We start from the raw sequence: 24,549 nt of genomic DNA, 5'->3' as shown, positions 1-24,549 counted from the left end.
TTTCAGTAATGATATAATAAGCAATGTTTATAGAGAAGCTAGCATCTATTTGAGGCACTACAAGAGAAATGCAAAACCTTTTTTCACAAATTTCCAAGAACAGTGAGCAACTTCATTCTACAAAGGAAGCATATATGTAGTCCGTTAAAAGGGAAAATTAAATCATTAGGGCATTTTCTCAATGCTAAAACTATAGATAGGAATCCAGCTCTAAACGGAGTTGTTATAGTGTTACATAAATAGTGTAAAATATCTCGGCAGCCATATTCAAATTTGATTATAAATAATTATAATTCATGACACCTCATTATGTATATAGATACACATTATTTATAATACACTGAATTGATGTAATGCACAAACTGAAAAAAAGAACATGAATATTATACAAACACTGAAATAACTGTAAATAAAAAAAAAATAGGTTTGCAAAATCAATGCATTTATTTTATTTTTAAATCAGATTTTTGTAAGACATTTGAAACATTATGGTGGCATCATAGCTGCTAGTTTCTAAAAGAGAAGACCTCAAATAACCAAAGTGCTATTATAGTTACATTTAAATGGCTTCACTCATTGTAAGAATTGTACATCAAAAATGTTGCTCAGGTGAAAACATATTATATTAAACAAAATCAACCAATTGGACCGTGTCAGGCCCCTCCCAGTTTGATTGACATGTAACAGGGAAGCAGAACCACACCCCATCACGACTTAGTTTCCTAGGTCTTTCAGATCTCATTGCCATGGCAAAATTCAGCGCACTAAAGGATTTTTCACACCATACACACCACAAGCTAAAAAGACTACTGGAGGAAAACAAAACAAACAAACGAACAAACAGAAAGTAATCGCATTCTATATTATCAAAACCGATGCAGAACACTGCAACACACTGACTCGCTGGTCTAAAATATATCACACAATTCCGAAACTGGAAACGATTTCTTGTAATACTTAAAATTATAATGACCATCCAGTGTGTGTCATTTGTAATACATTAGCTATTAAATCTACAAGTAATAAAGGTCTAAAGACATCCCATACGAGTAAGTGTGACTCCAGATGAAAATGTTAAATGTTCACTTAACCTGAAACAAAATGCCAAAATTTTATTTTAAAACCTCAGCGATCAAAAAGAAAGAAAAAATGAAGACATTCCTATAATGAATACAAACAGCCTTAAGACAAAGAGAGACCTCTACATTGTACAGCCAATACACATGATACAGTGATAGTTGAACAGAAATGCTGATTTACTAGCATGTACATTCTGAACACCTCTTACTTGCAGCGCTCAGACTAACATCAGCAGACGATGTCTTCCATATGAAAGATAACAGACACTACACTGAACCTTCCTAAGGAAGCAGTCTGGTTAGAGCTTGTCACACTTAACCGTTTCTACACGATGGATGCTTGTAGGGTGACATTTTGGAATATAAAAGTTGAGACATGTTAGAGTTGTATGTGTACACAAGAAAAAGTATTTTCTTATTCGTCTCTTTAAATACAGTGTTTTGCAAACTTAGAAAAAAGGTTCTTAAAATAAGGTGAACTGCATGCATCAAAATATTAGTCCTCTGTATGACTTCTTCACAGAATTCAATAAATTCCCATTTTTGGAATTGTTGAAATGCGCAGAGGATTTTAAGGAAACGTCCCCTGAAAACCGAACCAACTTTTCTCATATACAAACATACCTGCTATAGTAATTAATTATACAAGAGCATGTAAAGTTTCACTATCTTTAAAATTTCAAAAGCACTTGTAAAATGTATGTTTGCGGTGCTCTCGCTAAACCTAACTACTAAATTTTATTTCATTTTTTACATTGTGATTTATGTACAGAAAAGTCCACCACATAATTTATTTTAGTTTTATAAATTAAGAAAGTAAAACACAGGGATCCTCCTCCTGACGTCATGGGTCCACGGTAACGTGTAAGGCGAATATAAGGTGTGGTTCAACAGCATCTATTGTTTTTTTTCCCCTCTAAAACACAAAAAAGAGCTTTTGTGCCATCTTTGGTCACAGGGAAATTTGTGTGAGTATACGGTTTGGAGTTTAAGAGGTCTTTTGAATATACCCCTTGCATTTATTCATCTGATATTCATGGCACACAAAACAGTTTCTGAATTCCTGATGGTCCAGGTCAGCGCAGGTATTAACCATCAAGAAGAATTAAGTGTAATCTCGCAGGTCCCCCAGAAAGAGTAAGTAGAATTACATAGGACGCAACACAGAGAGGAAGTAGAATTCACCGGGACCCATTTCAGGAAGTAGAATTCATCAAGACCCCCTTGGAACAGGAAGTGTGTCAGCAGTGTGATGCATGCTCATGCGCAAGCGGATAGGTCAAAAAGTTCTGTCTCTTCAAAGACCATGCATTTCAGAGTGGAAGCTGTAGATGTCTTTTCGGGCCAAATGTCTCTTTTCGGCTCTTGTGGCCCCGCTGCTCAGGAAACGGATCGAAAATATACCTGCAAACCTTGAGAGACACAAAACAGACCATATAAGAAAGTAATTGTTAAAACTGCATTAAAAATGTATTGGGAAATTGTCTAATGGTAATGTTAAAATTTGGGTCTCTTATGTTCACCAAGGCGGCATTATTTGATTAAAACTTCATTAAAATAAGTAATATTGTGAAATATTGTTACAATGAACAATAACTGTTTTCTACTGTAATACGTTTTTAAATGTAATTTATTCCTGTGATGGCAAAGCTGAATTTTCAGCAGTCATTACTCCAGTCTTCAGTGTCACAAGATCCTTCAGAAATCAATCTAATATGCTCAATCCTTTTTTCAGGATTCTTTGATGAGACAGAAAGTTCAAAAGAATAGCATTTATTTGAAATAATAAAATAAAACCTTCTGTAACATTATACTGGCCCCAGACTTTTGAATAATGCACAGAGAATAATTAATAATATAAATAATAACAATAATAAACAGAGAGCTATTTGAAGCGTTGTACCGGTCTATAGTCGCGAAGCCACATTTATGAATAATGTTTTCTTTCTGAACGCTTTTCTTCCTTCTTCCTCACCTTGGAAATGTCTCCCTGTTTACACATAAAGAGAAAGAACAATCTGTATCAAAGGTCCGGACTTATTTTTTTACAAATCTTTAAGGAATTAATTATAGTTTAGAATCAACACATCACCCTGAAAATAGCCAGACACATCATTATATAACAGCCTATCAGTAACCAGTGACAGGAAGTTAATATTAAACAGTTCAAGTAGTTCAGTTCAGTTCATGTTATTTGTTGCTGTAGGGGAGGCATAGTGTATAAAGCTGGAAGGAAGACAAAAAAGGATAAAAGGGGAGGAAAAGAAAGAGAAGAGAAGTTGAAGGTTAGAGGTAAGAAAGACAGCTGAAGAATTATGTACATTAGCTTCTGTATGAACAGAAAAGATAACTATGTGATACATAATGTCTTACTAAACATTTTAATTTATAAATAATTTAAGAATTTTAATAAACCCACAAATTCCCAACAACAAAAACATTAGGTATTTCTGGTCTCCAGTCTGTGCGGATATAATGAGGATTTCTAGTATCCAAAACCATACTATTTTCTACAGCATTATTGTTTTATGATAACATACAGGTGCATCTCAATAAATTAGAATGTCGTGGAAAAGTTCATTTATTTCAGTAATTCAACTCAAATTGTGAAACTTCGTGTATTAAATAAATTCAATGCACACAGACTGAAGTAGTTTAAGTCTTTGGTTCTTTTAATTGTGATGATTTTGGCTCACATTTAACAAAAACCCACCAATTCACTATCTCAACTAATTAGAATACTTCATAAGACCAATAAAAAAAACATTTTTAGTGAATTGTTGGCCTTCTGGAAAGTATGTTCATTTACTGTACATGTACTCAATACTTGGTAGGGGCTCCTTTTGCTTTAATTACTGCCTCAATTCGGCGTGGCATGGAGGTGATCAGTTTGTGGCATGGTATGGAAGCCCAGGTTTCTTTGACAGTGGCCTTCAGCTCATCTGCATTTTTTGGTCTCTTGTTGCTCATTTTCCTCTTGACAATACCCCATAGATTCTCTACGGGGTTCAGGTCTGGTGAGTTTGCTGGCCAATCAAGCACACCAAGTGAATTGGTGGGTTTTTGTTAAATGTGAGCCAAAATCATCACAATTAAAAGAACCAAAGACTTAAACTACTTCAGTCTGTGTGCACTGAATTTATTTAATACACGAGTTTCACAATTTGAGTTGAATTACTGAAATAAATTAACTTTTCCACGACATTCTAATTTATTGAGATGCACCTGTATACTAAAGTTTGGGGTTAGTACATTTTTTAAAGAAATAAATACTTTTATTTAAGCAAGAATGCATTAAATTGGTCAAAAAGTGGGAAATATAATGTTACAAATATTTCTATTTCAAATAAATGCTGCTCTTTTGAACTTTGCATTTATCAAAACATCCTAAAAACAATGTAGAACACTTTCCACAACCATACGTTAACTACAGTAGTTAAGCAGCACAACTGTTTTCAACATTGATAATAAGAATTTTTTCTTAAGCACCAATTAAACAACAGCATATTAGAATGATTTCTGAAGGCTCGTGTTACACTGAAGACTGGAGAAATTCAGCTTTGCCATCAGAAATAAATTAGATTTTAGAATATATTAAAATAGAAAACAGTTATTTAAAATGATAATATTTAATAATATTGCTGTATTACTGATCAAATAAATGCAGGCTTGGTTAGCATAAGAAAAGTCTTTCAAAAACATTTTCAAAAAATTGTATCCACCCCAAACATTTGAACAGTATTTTAAATATTTAACTTCAATATTTCTAAGCAATCATGGGAGAGGGACATTCTCATTGTAGTGAGCATTTTATTGGCCAAACATTGGATCCATTTTCCCATATATAATCAAATATAAGTTTAAGGAAAGAGGAAAAACTTCACACAGACTGTGCAAACCTCAGCATGTGTTGCGAGATGGCTTTGGATATCAGGGACCAGGGGCACGTGGCTCTTCCCCAGGGTGGCAGGGTCTCCCTGTGACCCCATGCCACTCCCCAAGCCCTGGTTTTCTGGAGTGGGAGTGTCCACACGACAAATCACCTTTCGAATTACCTGTAGATGTGTATTGAAAGTCAGAGGTCACCATGAATGCTTGTCATGGGAAATCAAAGCAATGTGAGGAAAGACTGGGAAGAATCAGTTAAGGTATTGGAGGAGTGAGCTGCAAGAAAATGTGTTGTATTCAATCTTTTGTCCCTAAATCAGCTCTGAAAAGGCAAAGCTACAAAACTACAAGCAACCTAAGGAAGTAAAATATGTCGTAAAATCAGAAACAGATAAAAGAGTAAGAGAAAAAGAAAACAAAGGGAACAATGGAGTTACTTTTCTGGTGATGATATTTCCATCTTCATCAATAAACTGTTCCTCTGAAACTGACTCGCCAGGAATGTTGCGTGCCTCCTCTCCCTAAAGCAAGATAGCACTTAGTTCAATATGCAAACACAACAGATCCAGGACACCTTCAAAAGCAGCACAACACACCTACAAGCGCATTTCCACACACCCAGAGCAGTCATGTGAACCTGCAAGCAAAGCTGGAACTTTAAATATGAACCAACATGCCTTCATGCCCATCATCACCACCTTTAGAAATCACACAAACACACTCCTCTATGTGCACGTGTATCTATCACACAAGCAATGCATAATAACCCCAAACCAAGCACCTGTAAGCACAAGGAAATGGAAAAAGTACACAGCAAGAACCAAGTGACGTAAAAACATTTCTGATCGAATTATTTAGATTCAGTCCACCAGCTACACAAAAATCAGATCTTAACCTGACCACCCTGCAGTTTAGCAGGCAGATACCTTGAGAATGAGACGTCTACGAAACACTTTGGTGGTGACGGTACGCTCTTCGTCCAGGCCGGTCTCTGATGATAACCGCTGCTAATGGATGCATATAAAATACTTCTTAAAATGTGTGTGTGATTTCAGTTCTCTCATTTAATTAGTGTAAATGGTCATCAGCGTTTTTTTCCTGTGGAGTAAGTAAACTGTATTAGGATGCAAATGATTTCACTGAAAAAAGCTAAGAGTGTCATGATATGAGCTGAGGCAAGGAGAGCAGAAGAGATGTTTTTAAACTGGAAGTAGCAGCATTATCTAATCAGTTATTTTATGCTAGTATTCTAGCGATTATCTCACCTGGACTTTGTGCTCAGCGATCAGAGCTCCTTCTTGCTTGCCCACACCTGCCTTCACACCATTGGCTGATTCCTGAGACGCTGAGCTGTGGGGCATAGTATCGGAGTGCTCGCCATTTTGGCGAGGCTTTCCTGAATCCACTCTGGCTGATGATGTCATGGAGTCACTGGAGTTATCTTGACTGCAAGGGATTGAAATGTAACCATTTAGCTAGTTAGGAGCAAGTACACTGAAATGATGCTAGGTAAGAATGTATTAAAAACAATGCATTCTGGCAAACCTGTATAATGTTGCACTTTTTTTTGTTGCCATTTTGCCTTTATTAAGATAAGATAGTGTAGAGTAGACAGGAAGCGAAGTTGGAGAGAGAGTGGGGTGGGATTGGGAAAGGTCCTCGAGCCAAGACTCGAACTCGGGACACCCGCAACGCAATGGTGTTATAAGAGACTTCCTTCATCACTTCTAACATTAAAAAAAACGTACTGACTCCAAACTTTTGAACAACAGTGTATATAAAATGAAAAAGTTTGTCGGCGCTGATAGCCTAGTAGGCAGTGCACCAACATAATTTTTCTTTTTTAATACACTATCGTTCAAAAGTTTGGGGTCGGTAAGATTTTTTGGTTGCACTTTATTTGAATGGGTCCTTGTAACAGTGTAATTATACATTTAAGTTCTGAGTAATATTAATTAACAACATGTACTTACTATATGGTTAGGGTTAGGATTAGGATTTGGCTTAGGGTTACTTGCATGTAATTATGCGTAATTTATTGTTATTATAATAGTAAGTACATGTAACATGTGTAACAAGAACACCTTAAAATAAAGTGTTACCGATTTTTTTAATGTTGTTGAAAGAAGTCTCTTATGCTCACCGGAATTAATTTGATCAAAAATACAGTAAAACACAGTAATGTTGTGAAATGTGAATTACTCCAATCTTCAGTGTCATATGATCCTTTAAAAAACATTCTAATATGAAAATCTGGTGCTCAAGAAACATTTATTATTATCAATGTTGAAAACAGCTGTGACGCTTAATAATTTTATAGAAACTGTGATTCACATATTTTAAGGATTCGTTGATAAATAGACCAAAAAATCATTTTAATACATCCTTACTTAATAAAAGTACTAATTTTGTTTTTTAAAAAATCATGCTAACCCCAAATATTTTAATGGTAGCCCATTTCAAAAGGATGTTAATTTACAAGCATTTATACAAGTTTGAAACATCAGCTGTAACAATATCAAAATGAAATACTGAAATGCAACAATAATTCTGTTTACATATTTAATATGTTTTATGAGTTTCTGACTTTACAAACCCAAAGATTTCAGCTGTATTAGCAGCTTAGTTTCTATAGATGGTCTTTCTGGTAAAGGGGGACATGCTTTAAATTTACAGTATGTCTTCTAATACTTAAAACACATTTCAAGTTGAATTTCTTATGATATGATTAAATGTGGGTAATGTCAGCATAATAATTTTAACTATGTACAGTACCTGTTGTCCTGTCGGTCCATGTAGTCTGACCCGTGACTCCGCCCTGAAGCGGGCAGCTCTGTGTTCGATGTCTCAGTGAGCCAGCCTGTGGAGAGCAAGCACAACTCAGACTCAATTTGTTCAACACCTCTCACTACCTCTCTCACTTTCTCCTTAGTCATCTCCTCATTCACTTCCCTCTCCCTCTCTCCGACATTGCCTCCTGACACCTCTGGTCGCTCCTGTCTTTGCTCGACTTCCTCCTCCTCCTCCTCCTCCTCCTCTCCTCCTGAGCCAGACTCCCTCAGGACCTCTGCCCAGGGTCGCAAAGGGGACTCATCATGATCTTTGACCTCTTTCAGAATCACTCTCTCCTGTCCCCTCATGTTAACGTTTGGTTCTTTTAATGGTGATGGTAGTAATGATGATGAGGGACGCTCTTCTTTTTCCTTGTGTGTTAGGTCTGTCTGTTCCACCGGAGGAGACGTTTTCTGTTGGGAGTGAAAATACTTTTTCTCCTCATTTTCTTCTCTCTGTTCCTTTTGTTGAGACCCCTGGTTCCCCTGTATAAGGTGGTCCTGTTCGATCCTGATCGTGGGTGGGTCTGTTTTTTGGACAGACTGGAGTGGTACAGAGCAAACCGAGGGGTTTAGAGGAGGTTCATCATGGTCTAGGGGAGAAAACTCAGGGGTAAGGTGTGAGTCAGGGTCACATGTGACAGCTGAGAGTTGTGTTGTGAGTTTGGGGTTGTCAGAAGGGAGCTGAGAATCAGGGGAGAGTATGTGTGTGTGTATTTCGGCAGTTGTTTCAGAGAGTGTGTGATGCTGGTTTAGAGGTTTGGACAGGGGCAGGTCGCAGGGACTGGTTGGGGTGATTCTGACAGACTCATCCTCATTGTACCGCTCTAGTCCCCAGGAGGGGCAATATGGGGGAGGGTCAAGGGGCAGATCTAAGATGGGTTCGATGTCATCAGACATAGAGGGGCAGATAGGGGGTGTGGTGGGGGTGGGGTTGGTAGTTGACTGCAGCTGAGCCAGGATGTTGTGGAAACCTGGGTGAGATGATACACACACACAAATGGATGGACATGACAGGACACAATTACAATCACACACAAACAAGCACACACATATACATGCTTAAAGGAACAGTTTACCCAAAAATGTAAGTTCTGTCATGAAAGTTTACTCACCCTCATGTAGTTTCTAAGCTGTATTTCGTTAGTGTATTTATTTGAAACAACATGAGGGTGAGTAAATGCCAATTTCATTTCTGGGTAAACAATTTTTTTGAACATAGACACAGACAATCACCTAATCCCACCCTGAAGAGCAAAAGCACAGTATTTGACAATATTTCTCAGAGATTCAGCAGACATACAGACCAACAAACACAGTTAATACACAATGACAATGGAACAGATTCAGATCTCCAAAAACAGAGATCGTGAAAAGTTTGGGGTCAGTACGATTTTTTGAAGAAATTAATACTTTTGTTCAGCAAGGATGCATTAAATTGATCAAAAGTGACTATTCATCAATGAACAATGGTTACCACAAAAATGTGTCTTGAGCACCAAATCAGCATATTAGAATGATTTCTGAAGGATCATGTGACGCTGGAGACTGGAGTAATGGGAGGTGTAAATTCAGCTTTGCCATCACAGGAATAAATTACATTTTAAATATATTAAAATAGAAAACAGTTATTTTAAATTAGGATATTTTAATAATATTACAGCTTTGCTGTATTTTTAAACAAATAATGCAGCCTTGGTGAGCGTAAAAGACTTCTTTCAAAAACATAAAAAATTCTTACCAACCCCAAACATTTGAACGATAGTGTATATCTATGTGTGATCTCCCCATAGTCAAAGAGCTGTGTGTGTTCATGTCTAACTTTAACTTAAAAAACAAATGTGCTACATTAGAGTTAACATTTGGGTCTATAATAATAAAGTGGAGTAACACTTTAGATTTGGGAGCACATATTCACTTTTAACTAAGAGTTTTCCTTCAATAAACTCCTAATTACTCCTTATTGAATGTAAGTAAGGCAGTTGTTGTAGTCGTTATGTTTAGGTATTGGATAGGGTTCAGGGATCTAGAATATGGTCATGCAGAATAAGGCATTAATATGTGCTTTATACGTACTAATAAACAGCCAATATGCTAGTTATATGCACCTAGTTAATAGTGAATAGTGTTGTCTAATCTAAAGGGTCACTTTAGTTGGTTAGTTAGACACCATTACAAATGCTGCATAAGTGCAAATAAGAAGCAGTCTTAATTTTACAGTCATAGTCAAGATGTGTGCTGCTACTAGTATGGGGAGACTCAAAATCTGGCTAAATAAAAATGAGGATAATGATGTCTGTTCAGATGAAGCGCTCAATAGTAGAGGAGTTGAGACAGAGGGATGGAGTGATGAGGGGCGGTCCTGGGGGCATGTAGGGGCAATGACAGCATGCACAAAGGGGCAACGGTGAGGGCGGTGGGGAGAAGGAGGCAGGACTCAGGGAACGTGATGCACAGGGAGAGAAAGAAGGAAGAGAAGAAGGGCAGGGTGAGGGAGAGAGACAAATTCTACGTGCAGAAATAGGAGATGACAGGCTGAGAGCAGGAGAAGGAGAGAGAGAGGAGAGAGAGAAGAAAGACTTGAGAGGAGTAGATGACGATAAAGAACTGGATAGTGAGTCTTGGGCCACATCAGGATGCAGTTGTATGAGGTGTTGTGGTGGAGTATTGGGGAAAAAACACACATACACACAAAAGAACATGCAAGTTAGAAAGACAAGACAATGGCTGTATTAATGAGAAGAATGAGGTTCTAGGGTCTGGGAGGGGAAATGAGGGATTGTACTGGAGGAGAGGAGAGGACAAGTCATTTTGCATCTGACAGAGGGAGGCACAGGAGACTGTAAGGAGGAGGAGACTATGGAGAGAAAGATGATCTCCTTCTTTCTCTTCTTTTTCCCCCCTCTCTCTTTTTATCCCTTGCTCCAGTGCAGGGGAGGAGAGGAGAGAAGGATAGATGGAGGAGGAAGCAGATTGACAGCTTGAGAGGCAGAGGACAGCTGAGTCTTTTAGCTGAGGCCATGCGCTCTGGTCCACTATGTAAAACAACAGCTGGCCTGTAACACTCCTACCAACTAATATCAAAAGAGCTTCATCAGGATACAGCTGATAATAACATGCATTCTGCTTAGAAATAACTCTTTCCTGACCTTTCAATAATAGAATTAATTTCATGGCAGAGAACAGTGTTTGTTTCATGTTCCACTGGCAATATACTGCAGGGCCTTCATTAAAACCAAAAGAAAAGTGTGTACATGTGTAAAAGGAAAATTTTGTCGAGTGGCCCTTCCTACACTTGTTGAGGCAAAGCATCATGCTGTGATTGCTTCACGTCACATGACCATATACATGCATGTTCAAACCAGGTCCATGCATATGGTGTTGGGAGGAAGGGAAAAGGGTAACAGAAATGAAGAGTCTTTGAATACAGAAAGTCTTTAAAATAAGAGAATAGTGAGTGATTAAATAAGACTGTGTGTGATCGGGGCCTGTGACCTAATCTTCTATAAATGTGGTTTCTATAAATCTCAAAATAGTAATTATTGGTGGCCCATCTGTGATTAATACTTTGGCAAACTGCACAGGGAGGTTGTAGAGGAAAAAACAAAGGTGACAATAAAAAAGGAATGAGTTGGGGAGGAGGGGGTGAGGTCATCTAGATGGGGCTAAACTTTACCATCCGCCTTTTCCTGGCACACAGCGCTATCATCTGCAAAACTTCTGGTGCCTGAAATGTTACCATAGTCAAATATGGGCCCTTCCAGCAGAGTCACAATATCCATTCGGTTCACTTTTGTCAGGACAGCCGTCAGTGCATCCGCTAAGAAAACATAAATAAAAGTGACTTGCATTTATTTGCTTTAAGTAGATATTATAACATCACAGGATATGTAATACAGAAAAAGAGAGATATTAATAAAAAAAGAAAGATGGATAGAAAATTACTCTCACTTGTGGCGTTTTCCCCATCCCGACTGACCCACTTCTTAAGGAGCATAAAGCTCTGGGCTGTGAGAGAGTTTGGGTTCTCTGTGCGGATGTGGTTTATCTCATCAACAGAAAAATTCATCTCGCGAGCCAGCTCTATAAAACAGAAAAACACATCATGTTATAACTAGCATCATCTCTGCGCAGTCAGCTAGTAAAGGAAGACAGATGTAAAGACAATTAAAATGAAAAATGCTACAACATTTTTAAACCTTCCATCATTTGCTGCGTTCTGAGTTTAAGAATTCTTGTTTCTGAGTTAAGTAAACATTTAAAAATCTAATCAGAATCAGATATTTGGGAAAATACAGTGAGTCTTTCATAGTGTGTTGTCACATGTGAAGAATTATGAATTTAAATAAAAAATTCTTTATTTAAAAAAATTAATCCAGTTCTGCGCTGCAATACCAAGCACAGGCACAAGAGGGCACATGTGACATGCTGTTTTGAGGATTGTTTGTCATTGATTATTAGCGATCAAATTATAATTTGCTTCCCATTTAAATATTTTAGGTTTCAGAAAGTCAGTAGTAAACAATTAGTGCCTGGCAAGTAAAATGTAGCCTCTAAATTTGTCAGTCATATGGGGCAAAGTGAGTCTTAACCTGTCCAGCTCAGTCCCAGGTGATCAGCAACGATGGCCATGCGAAGGTCTGTTCTCTCACAGGGACTCTGTGGACCTGTCATGACATACAGAACAAAAACATTACAAACATGCTACTCATTCTTTTCAAATGAAGAATCCAGGTGACTTCCTTTTCTGGCCAAAACAAGGAAAAATTAACAAAAATGTTCTCCTACAGAAGCTATTAAAAGGAAAAGAAAAACTTGTTGTTGGATGTTTTTCGAATAGTACTGTGTTTGGCTAGAAAAGGAAGAACAGACAGACAGTGAACTACAATGTTTCAGCTACACAGCTGGTGCTCTGATTGTGTACGTGAAACAAATTTTCAACAGAATCTATGCAGGCAATAACTATGAGTTTATACAACGGTATAAAAAATGAAAACAAAACATTAACAAAAAAGAGACGTTGTTGAGATGAGGCATGCAGACAACATAGTACTGTACAGTTTTTCTAACAAAGTTCACAAACACTGAAGCAGATATATATTCCTCAACAACGTTCCTTTAACCAACCCAGCACAGATAGACTGCTCAGTGCCCCACCCCTCATTATTAGGATAAATTATCTGTGGAAGGTAGGGGAGAGAGAAGGGGAGTTCTGACAGGGACAGATACAGTACGGTACAGTCACACAGCACAGTGATGAGAGAATGACAAGAATGACAGCTATTGTTCACGCCACAGGCAATCCAGTCAGTCACAACGGCTCATGCAACTAAGGATCAAGTAAAGTTTTCAATAAAGTTTTACAAACTAGGCTTGATCTCCGCGACGGGGGGCGACCTGCGAGCCCCTTCGTTCTTACTGCCCTCCTTCCCTCCTCCAGTCCGCTTACTCCTCCTCCTCTCACTGCCCGCCGCCCTTGTGACCTTTGTCCTGGAGGGTGTGACCCCTCGGGAGGAGCCAGCGGAGAGGGAGGGCTGGGACTGAGAGGGGTCCGATAGTGAGGTGCTTCGTGATGTGCTGCTGTCCTCCTCCGATTGCGACTGCTCTCCCTGTGTCTGTTTCTCCTCGTCTGAAAGTCGTTCGGCCACCTTTATTGCTTCTCCGCTAACATTCTTTAAGAACTCAATTGACTGCCTACACACTTCGCTAAAGTTGCCTCTACCTGCCTCGGAAGCACCACATGACCTGTCTTTGAAAGGCAGCCTAGAGGGAACCACTGGTCTGACTGATCTCTCTGACTCTGGGAGCTTACTTGACCTTGGAACTACTTGAGCTGTGACAGCCGAGTTAGCTGCACCATTTCTTTTGATGTCCTTGACAGGTATTCTAGACTTGGGCTCAGGTATTATGGATGCAGGATCCACTTTCCTTGCCTCTGGCCTCACAACCTGTTTAGGCTTCTGCTTCCCTGAACTGAGTGTGTTAAAACTGAACCCTGCTGCCTTGACTGGGAGCCTAGACTTGGGCTGCCTAATTTCTGAGACTACTTTAGTCTGAGGACTCTCAGTACTGGCTTTCTCTGCTTTCTCCAAAGACTCCCTACAGAACTGAGCTTCTATTCTACTAGCTTTCTGTAAGGTGGGTTCAGAAGATGACTGCAAATTGAACACTACACTACCACACTGGATGTAGTTGGCCTGCACATTGGAGGCCTCTAAATTATTGTTGTTATTGTAGTTTTCTGATGGGTAATCTTTTCTGCCAGTCGGGGAAGAGTTAGTGCGCCTGCTATCAAAGTGACTTTCAGCTAATTGAGACTCCAAGCTAATGTATTCCGGCATCTGACTGTCTGAGGACTCAGTTTTAACATCAGTCAGTTCAGCTGAGCCAGTGTCTTTCTTTACAGTAATGGAAGCTGCGATGCCCATCTTAATGGGGGTGCGTAATTTGGGGTCGACTTTGGAGGCTGTGACAGTGCATGAGGTGGTGTCAGCGAATGGAGGTGGGTCCAGGCAGTCAGCACTGCCTTGCACTGTGCTGCCTCTGGATGGTGTTAAATCTGTGGTTGCCTCTACCTTCCCCTCTACAGCTCTTTCCCCTGCCTTTGAGTGAGAGGCGACTACCCCCGCATTCCTGCCCCCTTTCCCCTTGTCCCCTGACTGCCCATCTGATGTATGCTCACCAATCTGGAAAAACTGGAGTCTCTCTTCAACAAAGTCCCTCTTGCTCATGTCAATAGCACCACTGCGGGTCATCTCAAACATCTTGCCCTCATGGAAGGGGAAAGGGTTGGGCTCACTAGTTGGGGTGCTCTCATCTGTTGGGGGTCTTGCTGGAGTGGTATCCGGCGTGGTTGCTTGTGATTTGTCTTCCACTGACAAAGAACAGGGCTTCGGATCTTCATCTTTGTTCTTAGCATCAAAAGCTCCCTCCTCTCCCACTTTACCAGACCATGGATCAAAATCCAAGCCTTTAGTAGCCACAGTTTTAAAGGTAGGGTTTATGTCCTCCTCTAGTTGATACTTGAAATAATTGTCTGCAACACCTTGTCTATCTGGGTGTCTTCCCTCCAAAGAATAGATTTTATCCTCTTTCCCATTGTCTGATTTTTTCCCAGATGGCCTTTTTGTTTTTGCCTTTTCCCCAGTTTCCTCATTTGGTGTGCTCTCCTCTTCAATCACTTCAAGTTTGCTCTGGCTGAAAGACCGATCTCCTGTTTTTCCCTCATTCGACAGGCTGGATGTTTTAGGGTCACTCAGTCCATCGTCCTCATCTTGTAGGTCATACCCATCAAGAGAATCTATCTCAGTGGCATCTGTATCATGGGAAAATTCAGCAGTTGTTGCTATTGAGCAATCAGTGATAGACTGATCATTTCCATTCTGTTCACATTCTACCTCTTCTCCTTTGACAATGCCATTGATACCTGACTCCTTGTGGTGTGAGCCGTTTCTCTCTGGTTTCCTAGGCTTAACACATTTCTCACACTCCTCAGCCATTTTGAAGGTGTACTTCTTAAGGGGGGCAGGCTGAAAAACAGATTCATCATCACTAGAGTCACTGTTGTCAGCTCCAGGTGGAAGAGGGGAGGGAGGCTGGACTCTGATTACTGGCTCTGCAAGGAGATGTCTGTCATGTTCCTCTTGAAGGTTCACCTCTATCATCTCTGTTTCTGCTTCTGAGGAAGGACATGACACCCTCTTTTCAGGGTCAGCATGTTCAGTTTCTAAAGGTGGTGGTGGTGGGAACTCGATGTAAGCTATGCGTTTGTCTTTTGACCTTTTTCCATTTGAGTCTTGTTTTCTTTTTGAAGGCTCTGATGTTTGAGTGGCAGACTTGGCTTTCTCTGCTGATACTTCTCTGAAAATGAAGGTCTTTGGCTGCTCCTCTTCCTCTGACTCCTCTGGGATTGGGCTAGGCATGCCAGCCATGGAACCGATGACAGGCTCAGGAGCTCTGGAGTTCAGGTCGTAGCTGACATCCTCCGAGGTAGGCGTCTCAGGAGTTACTGGACTCTTCCCTGAACTGTCCATAACTGTAACCTGCTCTAACGTGTCATCTTCAGGGCTTCCCTGTGGAGATGGCGGCTGTTTCTGTTTGACAGAATAAAATGCTCCTCGTGTTTCATGTACTGTCCTGCTCTCATGGCTTACAACTTTTTTGTAAGTGTTTAACTGTCCAGTAGCAGTTTCCTTCTCATACTGTTTACCTACTTGAATGCTGACATACACAGGAAGAGGTTTAATGTCCGCAGTCACACCTGGGGTCACTTTTTCAATATACTCAACTTGGTTATCATCCACACCATTACAGACTATATTAACAATCTGCCTGCTAGAATCTGAGTTCACTACAGATGACACATCACTAGGTGATTTGCTAGCACCGGAATTTGTGTGCTGTGTATTTCTGGCTATGTGAGACCCTGTTCTTTCAGATTTAATGGAGGAATCTAACTTTAAAGTACTACTTTGATGGTGGTCTATAAAACTAGATGAAACCCTAACAGGAATTTGTGATTCCGAGTTTTTTTTTAGAGCACCATTGCATTTTTCAGCATTACTAGGGTCTTCTCGAATTACAAGCTCTGTGTAAATTATCTTTTTAGTTGTTTCTTCTTTCGTGATGTTTCCATCTCTCAATGAGTGCTGCTCATTCTGTGAGTCGTCCTTTTGCCTATCATGCACTAGAGTATGAGTAAGCTTTGTCTTTTGGCCTTTCAGTTGCCCATTGCCATGGTTTTCCCATGTTTTGTATATTTTCCTCTCTTCATTGGCAATTTGCTCCTTACTGTAAACATTTTGGTGATGTTTTGGTGAAGAGTTATCTGACCTATTTCTCTGTTTTTCACTGTGCTGATTTTGGGCATATGCTTGAGCCTTCCGAACATTGTAACTTTGCCCAACCTCACTATCTTTTTTAGGACTTCTCTCACTTTCTGAAGACTCTGTTGACTTTGGGAGATTACCTCCTGCAAAAACTTGATAAACAGGCAGCTTACTTTCCTGCAGCTTCCTCACTGGGGATCCTGAAGTTTGTCCCCATTGTGGACCTTTATCTTGTTTCTGGGCCTCTGATTCAAATTTCATCCTTACCGAGCTAACCTTAGATGTTGAAGGCTGGAAATATTTTGACGATTCACTTGCACTGTTTGCAGATGAGCTGTCTCCCTTTTTCGGGTCATCATTGTATCGAAGCAAGACTCGTCTTTCAGGACTGCTTGGTAGACTGGCACATTTTCTGTCATGGGAGTCATACTTATCCCTAAACCTGTCTCTACTCCAGTCCTCTCCAGTACCTCCAGTCCTGTGCACTGACCTCTCTGGGCTACTACGTGTTGAGCTGGGCCCAGCACGAGTCTCCCTTGCATCTTGTCTGCGATGCTTCTTTTCAGGGGACTGAAGCTCGTCATTCAGTTTTTCAGTTTTATCACGAAAGAATTGTGAAACTTCACTAAGTTTTTCCTCAGCCTCTTTGACAGTTCTGTCTACTCTGTCCTCATATTTGTGATTCTCTCTGCTTTTACTCTGCCCGTCCTCAGAAACTCTCATCCAAATAGACTTTTTTGGACTATCAGGATCAGAAGCATACTGCAGCAAAGTGAGTTTGTCATAATTGTCATCTTCTGATGATCTACCTGACCTATCAGGCTTTAGCATGAATTCTCTAATTGAGCCACCTTGTGTTCCCTCACCATAGTATCGAGACCTGTCAATCACAGATTCATCTGAGTCTGAATGGGAAGAGTCAAATTTATCTGACAGGAGCATTTTCTCTGCAAATTTGTACGATTCTCCCCTCGTTTCAGATGATTCATCATCATGGTACTCCACTGACTGCTGACTAAGCAGTTTCAAGGTTTTATCATCCTCCATAGAGACAGGCATGTGTATTCTGGAGTCCAGATAACAAGGAAGAGATTCTTCAGGTTCTATGCTGTCATGTTGCTCACTGCCCATTCTGTTTTGCAGTTCTTTCATGCCACTTTTGCCCTGATATTTGTACATTTCCTTCTCAGGGTGATTTTTTGTTTCTCTGATAATTACTTCAGTTGGTTCAGCTTTGCTGCCTTTCTCGATGTGAACCTCAATGATGCGCTCGACTTTGGGCATTGGGTCTAGAGGCCTAACAGATGGATCTGCCCCTTCACTGCTGCTTTTGTGCTCAAACAGGCCTGTTAACTCTCTAGATGGATCCTTGCCAGATTGGAAGGCCTTCATTATGTCTCGTACAGACATGGTCTCCTCCATCCTCTCAGATGCAACTTCTTTAATGGGGGGTTTGTGGTATACCATTCTTGTAGTTGTTGTTATGTGAGTTTCCTCTTTGACCCGCATACCTTTGCTCATCACATCATCCTCTGCATTGACTCTGGCTTGGTAAGCTTGAACTCTTTCTTTGATGGACCCACCAGGTGATCGGGGCTCAGTGTCTGCACATCGCAGTGGAGGCTTTGTCATTCTAACATCTTCCAATGCTGGCTCCTTAGGATCCTCTGGAGGCTCATAGCTCCTTATGACATGAACAACCTCAGTTCGTGTTTCAGTGATGACAGGAGGAATTTCCTGAAAGAGGCCTTTGGGCCCCATTCCTTCTGCACTTTGGGGGGCAGAGGGAGTTCTCTCACTGCGAGTTTCAAACCCACTGTCTGATAGTGGACTTTTGTCTTGGTCATGGGAGATGTCATCAGGAGAGTCTAGTGCTATTTCAGGGCCAAACAATGCATCGGCAAGCTTTGATAGTTCTTTTTCTGAAGGTGAAGGGCGCATATTGGTTGGAGGCATTTTGAGCTTGTGCTCCTGTAATGCCTTTGCTGGTTTCAGGACACGTTTTTGTTTCTCCTCTCCTTCTCTCCTTGCTTCCTCAGTTCTTTGTTTAGCCTCTGCTATTTTAGAGAGAGAACTTGTGCCAATGTCGTTGGTTAGGTAATCAACAACTTTAGCAAGGTTAAAATCTCTCTCAGATACTGGTTTTGTTTTGACTTGAGGAGCTAATGTTTCATATCGAGGTGGGCATCTCCATTCATTTTGTGGATTATCATCTGTGTCATCCTCTAGGACATATTCTTTTTTGGTGTTTTTAATATTTGCCTTACTCTCTCTCAAAACATCCTTGCTAAGAATTTCACTGACTTTGACAAGGTCCTGTTTGACCTTCTCTACAATCTTGAAAGGCTCCTCATCTTCAACTTTATGTTCCTTAGAGTCAGAATGATAACCTTTGGAGCTTGAATTTGTATCAGTTTGCAAAATTGCAGACATTCTGATCAAGTCCTCCTTCATTTCAGCCACATCTTTTAGTATCTCCTGGCTGTTGGACAGAGGGGATGAAGAGATAGCAGCTTTTATTGTTCCTGGAGACATGTGCATTGGAGTTTTGACAGGAGACAGAGTTCTGGCAAAAGAGGACTGAGTCTGGGCATTAACCTCTTGGGGCATGGCCTTTCTGGGGGACAGGAGAGCAGCTGTTGACATGGAGACTTCTGGGAGCTTTTTAAACTGGTGTTCTGGTAAGACATTTATGACGGAATAGACAGGGACTGTAATAGTGCTGGAAGTTACAGATGTGGTAGAATTTTGAGGGGATCTGAGGGAGGCATACAGTGAGCTGGATGCAGAGGAACGGATAGACTGGTAAGAGGATGAGGGAGTGGAGGACACTGACTTTAGTGTGCCATAGCCAGCAGAGCAGGAATTAAACGTTTTTTCCACTTCATCAAATGCAGCGTTTACACTTGTTGTTGCTGCATTTGTTGTGGCTTGAATTCTTTCCTGCAGAGTGCTGGTAAGATGGGTTGTTGGGGAGGAGGAGCGATATTTGGTTGGGGAAACCGTCCCATTGATCAGCGCAGTGGTTGTAGTGGCTGAGCCAGATTTCAATGGTGAGGAGAGGGATGACAGAAATCCTCTGGCAGAGGCATCAGTGCTGGTTCTGATAGAGGAGAAGCCCGGGACAGTTTTAATGGGGGAGCAGGTTGCTGGAGGGTTTGAGGTTACGACAGACTTATATGGCAAACTTGAGCTGTACATGTTTAGTGAGGACTTAGGTGAGGCTGGAGGAGTCATAGCAATGGAGGATCTTTCCAGCAAGGTTCCACCAGATGGTACAGGAGATGTCCTGGCTGAGAGCCCTGTGAGGCCTTTAAGTGAAACTGGATCAGGGGCACTCTTGCCTGGAGAGGACAGAAGGGTGGGGGAGGCTTGGACTGGATACTGGGCACCTTGAACTACAGTTTTTATTGGTGAGGAGATAGTTCTGTAGGATCGAATAGGTGATGCAACGTCACTGGCAGATTTGATGGAAGACGCTGGTGAACCTCCAATAATGGATTTGATAGGAGAAGCAGAGTTCACAGACCACACCGATCTTAGTGGGGAGGCTGAGGGGGTGTTGGATGAGGAGCTGGAGAGGGAGCCAAATCCAGACTTGGTCTGGCTGGGGACGTTGACGGGGGAGCTTGTCGCCCAGGCCTGGTAGGAGCGCGTCGTAAAGACAGGCTTGTAAGCGTAGCCAGAAGGCTGCGGCGTGGTTTTTGGATTGGTGTTATGGCCTCTTTCAGCTGTTTCTAGCATAATCAAATTAATAAACAAAGTAAACGGAAATAGTTAAATAAGAGAGAAAAGAGAAACAAGAAAGATTTAGTCAGGGGATAAATCCAAAAACAAACAGCAGTGGAAACACTGAAACTGTAGAGGCTTTTGACAATGAAAAGTGAAACAAATAAAAAAACAAAACATAACTTATGCCTGTGGCACATGGGTGGAGATGCAAAATAATGGGGAAAATATCAGCCACTTAAATAAGCCAAGATGCTCAAGATGTTCTGAAAATATGTTCAAATATAAAATGATTAAAAAAGTTTTAATTGTCTATTAATTTCTGCTTAGGGAGGTCATAAGTACCAGTGTTTAGGTATGAAATCCTACAGTACTGGTAGTACTGAGTACAGAGTGAATTTATATTGAGTCAATAAGATTCCTGTCAAAATAGATCTGTGCATTAGGTTTTGCGGTGTAAATGCAGCCTAATAGACCTGCCACTATTTATTATATCATCAATATTAAACAAACAAAATGGTAAGGAAAAAACACTCACCGATCACAGCTGGGCAACTTTAATACATTTAATAAACAATCTACAATCGAACATAAACACCAAGTTAGGCCTACAGGGAAAAAAAAAATTGTACTGCTAATTTTTGAATGACAGTCCCATTTATGGAATATATATATAATGTTTAGTTAAGAAACTTGAAGACTATATGCAATTATTTTAATTTATCATTAATATTTACCTTAATAATTTACCTTTTTAATTAAATAAGTATGTTCAATAGCCTATTAGTTCTAGATGTGGTTTTGAAATAACAAAATTTCACTAATACTGGTATTGACTACTGACATTTTGGTATTGTCACAACCTACTTTCCTTTACCCTCAAATGGCAACAAGCAGATAAACTGGCCAATTACAAGGCATAACATTTTAATAAATGAATAAGGAAGCAAGTACTGAGTTTTGATATTGAGTCCACAGTTTTTCATCATGAGCAATTATAAGAAGTGTCTACAAAGCAAGCAAATTCTTTTGAAAATTAAACAAATAACGACAACAAATAATAATGATAAGTTTATTTAAAAACACATCAAGCAATACAAAACCTGTATAGACAATGTGGTAGCAAATCATATGAAATGTGAAACAATGGAACAAAAAACAATACACATGACAAAAGAAAAACAGAGAAGGCAAAAAAGCAAGCAAACAAATGAAATTGTTTATGACTTGTGTACACAGACATATACCGGCAGTTCTGTTTTTGAAAATGGTGAGATATGAGATTATTGTGACTTCATATATGCCAGTATCAGATGCCTGTGTATGTATGAAGCTTCGGCTGTGTGATTATGTCATGTTGATGTTTCAAGAATAAAGAAAATGTAGGACTCACTGGATGCTGGATCGGCCAGATAGCTGTAGCGCTTTCGCAATGCTAATGAAGCAAAGGTATGTCGTCGATCTTTGTCATTCTGCAATAACACAAAAGTAAAAATCCTATGTAAGAACAAAGTGACAAAAATCGTAGTGCAATGATCTTTTAAATGGCTAACTACTACAACTTCCTTTTGATTGTTTTGAAAGCACTGTATCTATGTTCGTCCAGATTTTTTCAGTGCATCTTTTAAAAAAATGAATTCATGTGGTGAACTTAATTTAGGATATCAGTAAAATATTTCAATTGCTTCAGTTTCTGTAAGGAATGTTGTGCTTCATTTTACTTTGAAATGTGGTCTCCTGAGAGAGGGTCAACTAGACAAGCACAGCCCATTTGCTAACAATGTGAAAGGTTAGTATTTTCCAGTGAATCTGCCTAATTGCTTAACTTTGAAATAAAATTAAATAAAACTTAAATCTGCAAAAGAGATACGTGAAAAATGTTTCCACCAAGCCACAATATAACACAACGCTTTAAATATACTCATAAACACAAAAAGAAGTCATGCACTTGCCTGACCAATGACAGGAGCTGGGACAAAAGCTTTTGACCAATCACATAAATAAGCAAATGATCACATAAGCACCACATTAAAGGCAAAGGTGGACAAGTTATGAAATAAGTACCTCATCATCAGGATCCGACTCCATTTCCTAAAATTTCCCACGGTGCATTGCAGCAATACATAATGGAGCAGCAGCAGCCGAGGATGGTGAGTAGGTGAAGATGGTATTGGAAAGAGAGGAGAAAAAGAGTGGAAAGAGGACAGTAAAGGAATAGAAAAGATAATAAATACAGATGCAGAGAGATTAAAAGAGAGCAAGACAAAAAGAAAGGCAAAACAAAGTTACAGCTAAAGCAGCAACACAAATAGCTCTGTGACATGTTTAATGTTTAATAGACTCCAGATAACACTAGAGAAAATATCACACAATCATGTTTTTGTCTGTTCTTACCTTCCTGTGTGTTGGCAGTGAAAAGTTAAGGTTGCAGATTGCACTCTGTGGCAGGCCTTTTGCGATTTTAGGTTCTCTGAGGAATGAGATTCTGCCACATGGCTCTTGGCCCATATCTCTGACCTAAAAAAACACATCCACATACACAACATAGAATGACAAAAAGTCTTAACATATATCTCCAGTCATATCAGTAGTCTAATAAAAGCTGCTTTATTTTACATTGAGCTGAGCTGCCTCATGGGGTCTGCTATATTGTGGTCACATGACCAGCCAAGTACAAATTATAGGACACTTTTGCTATACCTTTGCTATACCTGTTATAGGACACTTTTGCTCATGGAATAAATAATTTATGGCTGACTGTGAATAGAGCATTTTTCAGTGGCACTGGTAACCGAAAACATCTGCATGATGCTGCAGCCACATTGCTAAGTATGAAAATAATATCCAAGACATTTGTTACATCTGCCAGTGCAACACAGAAAAAAAAAAACATATATCTTCGATCAATAGGGTAAATATAACTTTTGCATTTGATTTCAATATTCAGATTTAACTTTACAGCTGGATTACTTGAAAATACCTGTTTACTGAAATTCTGTATGTGCATACTTAAAGGAATAGTTCACCCAAAAATAAAAATTGTCATCATTTACTCACCCTAATGTCGTTCCAAACCTGTATTAGTTTCTTTCTTATGTTGAACATAAATAAAATATATTTTGAAGAATGCTGGTAAGCAAACAGTTGATGGTCCCCATTGACATCCATTGTATTTCTTTCCCTACTATGGAAGTCAATGGGGGACCAACAACTGTTTGGTTCTCAAAGTTCTTCAAAATATCTTCTTTTGTGTTCAACATAGGAAAGAAACTTATACAGGTTTGGAATGACATGAGGGTGCATAAATGACAAAATTTAAATTTTTGGGTGAACTAATCCTTTAATAGCTGGTAGAATTATTATTATATCTATCGCATACCTTGTCAGTGTCGTGCGCTTGCTAAGCCCTTTGTTGTGATAAACAGTAAAGTGTGTTCAAGCGCTAGCAAAAGACAGTGTAAAGAAATACTCTTTGAGGGAAGCAGTCAATCAACGGAAGTTAAAAGCAGATCGTAAGTGTATCTATTTGTCAAAATGCCCTGCAATTGTACTTTTAGTATACTAAACTGGTATACTTAAAGTCTGCTAAATTGGAACAACTCATTTTGTACTTAATGCACTTTAATTGTACTTTATCGCATACCTTGTCAGTGTCATGTGCTTGCTTAGCCCTTTGTTGTGATAAACAGTAAAGTGTGTTCAAGCGCTAGCAAAAGACAGTGTAAAGAAATACTCTTTGAGGGAAGCAGTCAATCAACGGAAGTTAAAAGCAGATCGTAAGTGTATCTATTTGTCTCATTAATGTTTAGCGCAGTTGTCGTTGATAGGAAACACTTGTTTTGTTTACTGTGTTGAGACGTGCTGAAGTTGCGTTTGGTCTCGTACTCTATCACATACCTTGTCAGTGTCGTGCGCTTGCTTAGCCCTTTGTTGTGATAAACAGTAAAGTGTGTTCAGCTGAATTCAATTTCCGTTTTGTCAAACGGGTATAAAAAAGGTTAGTATACCGCGGCAGCCCTCGTGTGAAGACCAAAGAGTGTAAAGACCATCGACTCTACCGTGCGACTCCACCGGGCAGGGACACCAGCAAGGGACATAAGTATCGCCTTTGATTCATCCTCTTTTCTACACCTTGCTCACTTCTGTTTCAGTTTTAATGACCAACTCTTACTATGTGTTTCCATATCCCTACTA

General features: G+C 39.8%; 1 protein-coding gene across 6 annotated transcripts in view; it reads right to left on the bottom strand.

Annotated features, from left to right (window-relative positions):
• Positions 1-436: 436 nt before the first annotated feature.
• ank3a (ankyrin 3a) overlaps positions 437-24,549 on the bottom strand; it is a 113,624-nt gene continuing 89,511 nt past the window's right edge. Inside the window, exons 38-51 of one of the 6 annotated variants that reach the window (XM_016453475.1) lie at positions 22,750-22,872; positions 22,420-22,446; positions 21,749-21,827; positions 13,167-20,357; positions 12,391-12,465; positions 11,750-11,881; positions 11,475-11,618; positions 7,743-8,772; positions 6,233-6,413; positions 5,894-5,974; positions 5,405-5,488; positions 4,979-5,134; positions 2,983-3,069; positions 437-2,491 (exon numbers count right to left, since the gene is read on the bottom strand). In XM_016453475.1, the coding sequence (XP_016308961.1) occupies positions 3,007-3,069; positions 4,979-5,134; positions 5,405-5,488; positions 5,894-5,974; positions 6,233-6,413; positions 7,743-8,772; positions 11,475-11,618; positions 11,750-11,881; positions 12,391-12,465; positions 13,167-20,357; positions 21,749-21,827; positions 22,420-22,446; positions 22,750-22,872 (9,366 nt within the window). In that variant the 3' untranslated portion in view covers positions 437-2,491; positions 2,983-3,006. Of the gene's footprint in view, positions 2,492-2,982; positions 3,070-4,978; positions 5,135-5,404; positions 5,489-5,893; positions 5,975-6,232; positions 6,414-7,742; positions 8,773-9,873; positions 10,419-11,474; positions 11,619-11,749; positions 11,882-12,390; positions 12,466-13,166; positions 20,364-21,748; positions 21,828-22,419; positions 22,447-22,749; positions 22,873-24,549 lie in introns of those variants that run through there. The other 5 variants (XM_016453476.1, XM_016453477.1, XM_016453478.1 and 2 more) reach the window with 5 other exon arrangements.

The sequence above is a fragment of the Sinocyclocheilus anshuiensis genome, unplaced genomic scaffold (assembly GCF_001515605.1).
Source record: "Sinocyclocheilus anshuiensis isolate Anshui unplaced genomic scaffold, SAMN03320099.WGS_v1.1 scaffold1719, whole genome shotgun sequence".
Taxonomy (NCBI): domain Eukaryota; kingdom Metazoa; phylum Chordata; class Actinopteri; order Cypriniformes; family Cyprinidae; genus Sinocyclocheilus; species Sinocyclocheilus anshuiensis.
The sequence above is the reverse complement of the archived record's forward strand: the minus strand, read 5'-3'. Positions and strand labels throughout refer to the sequence as shown.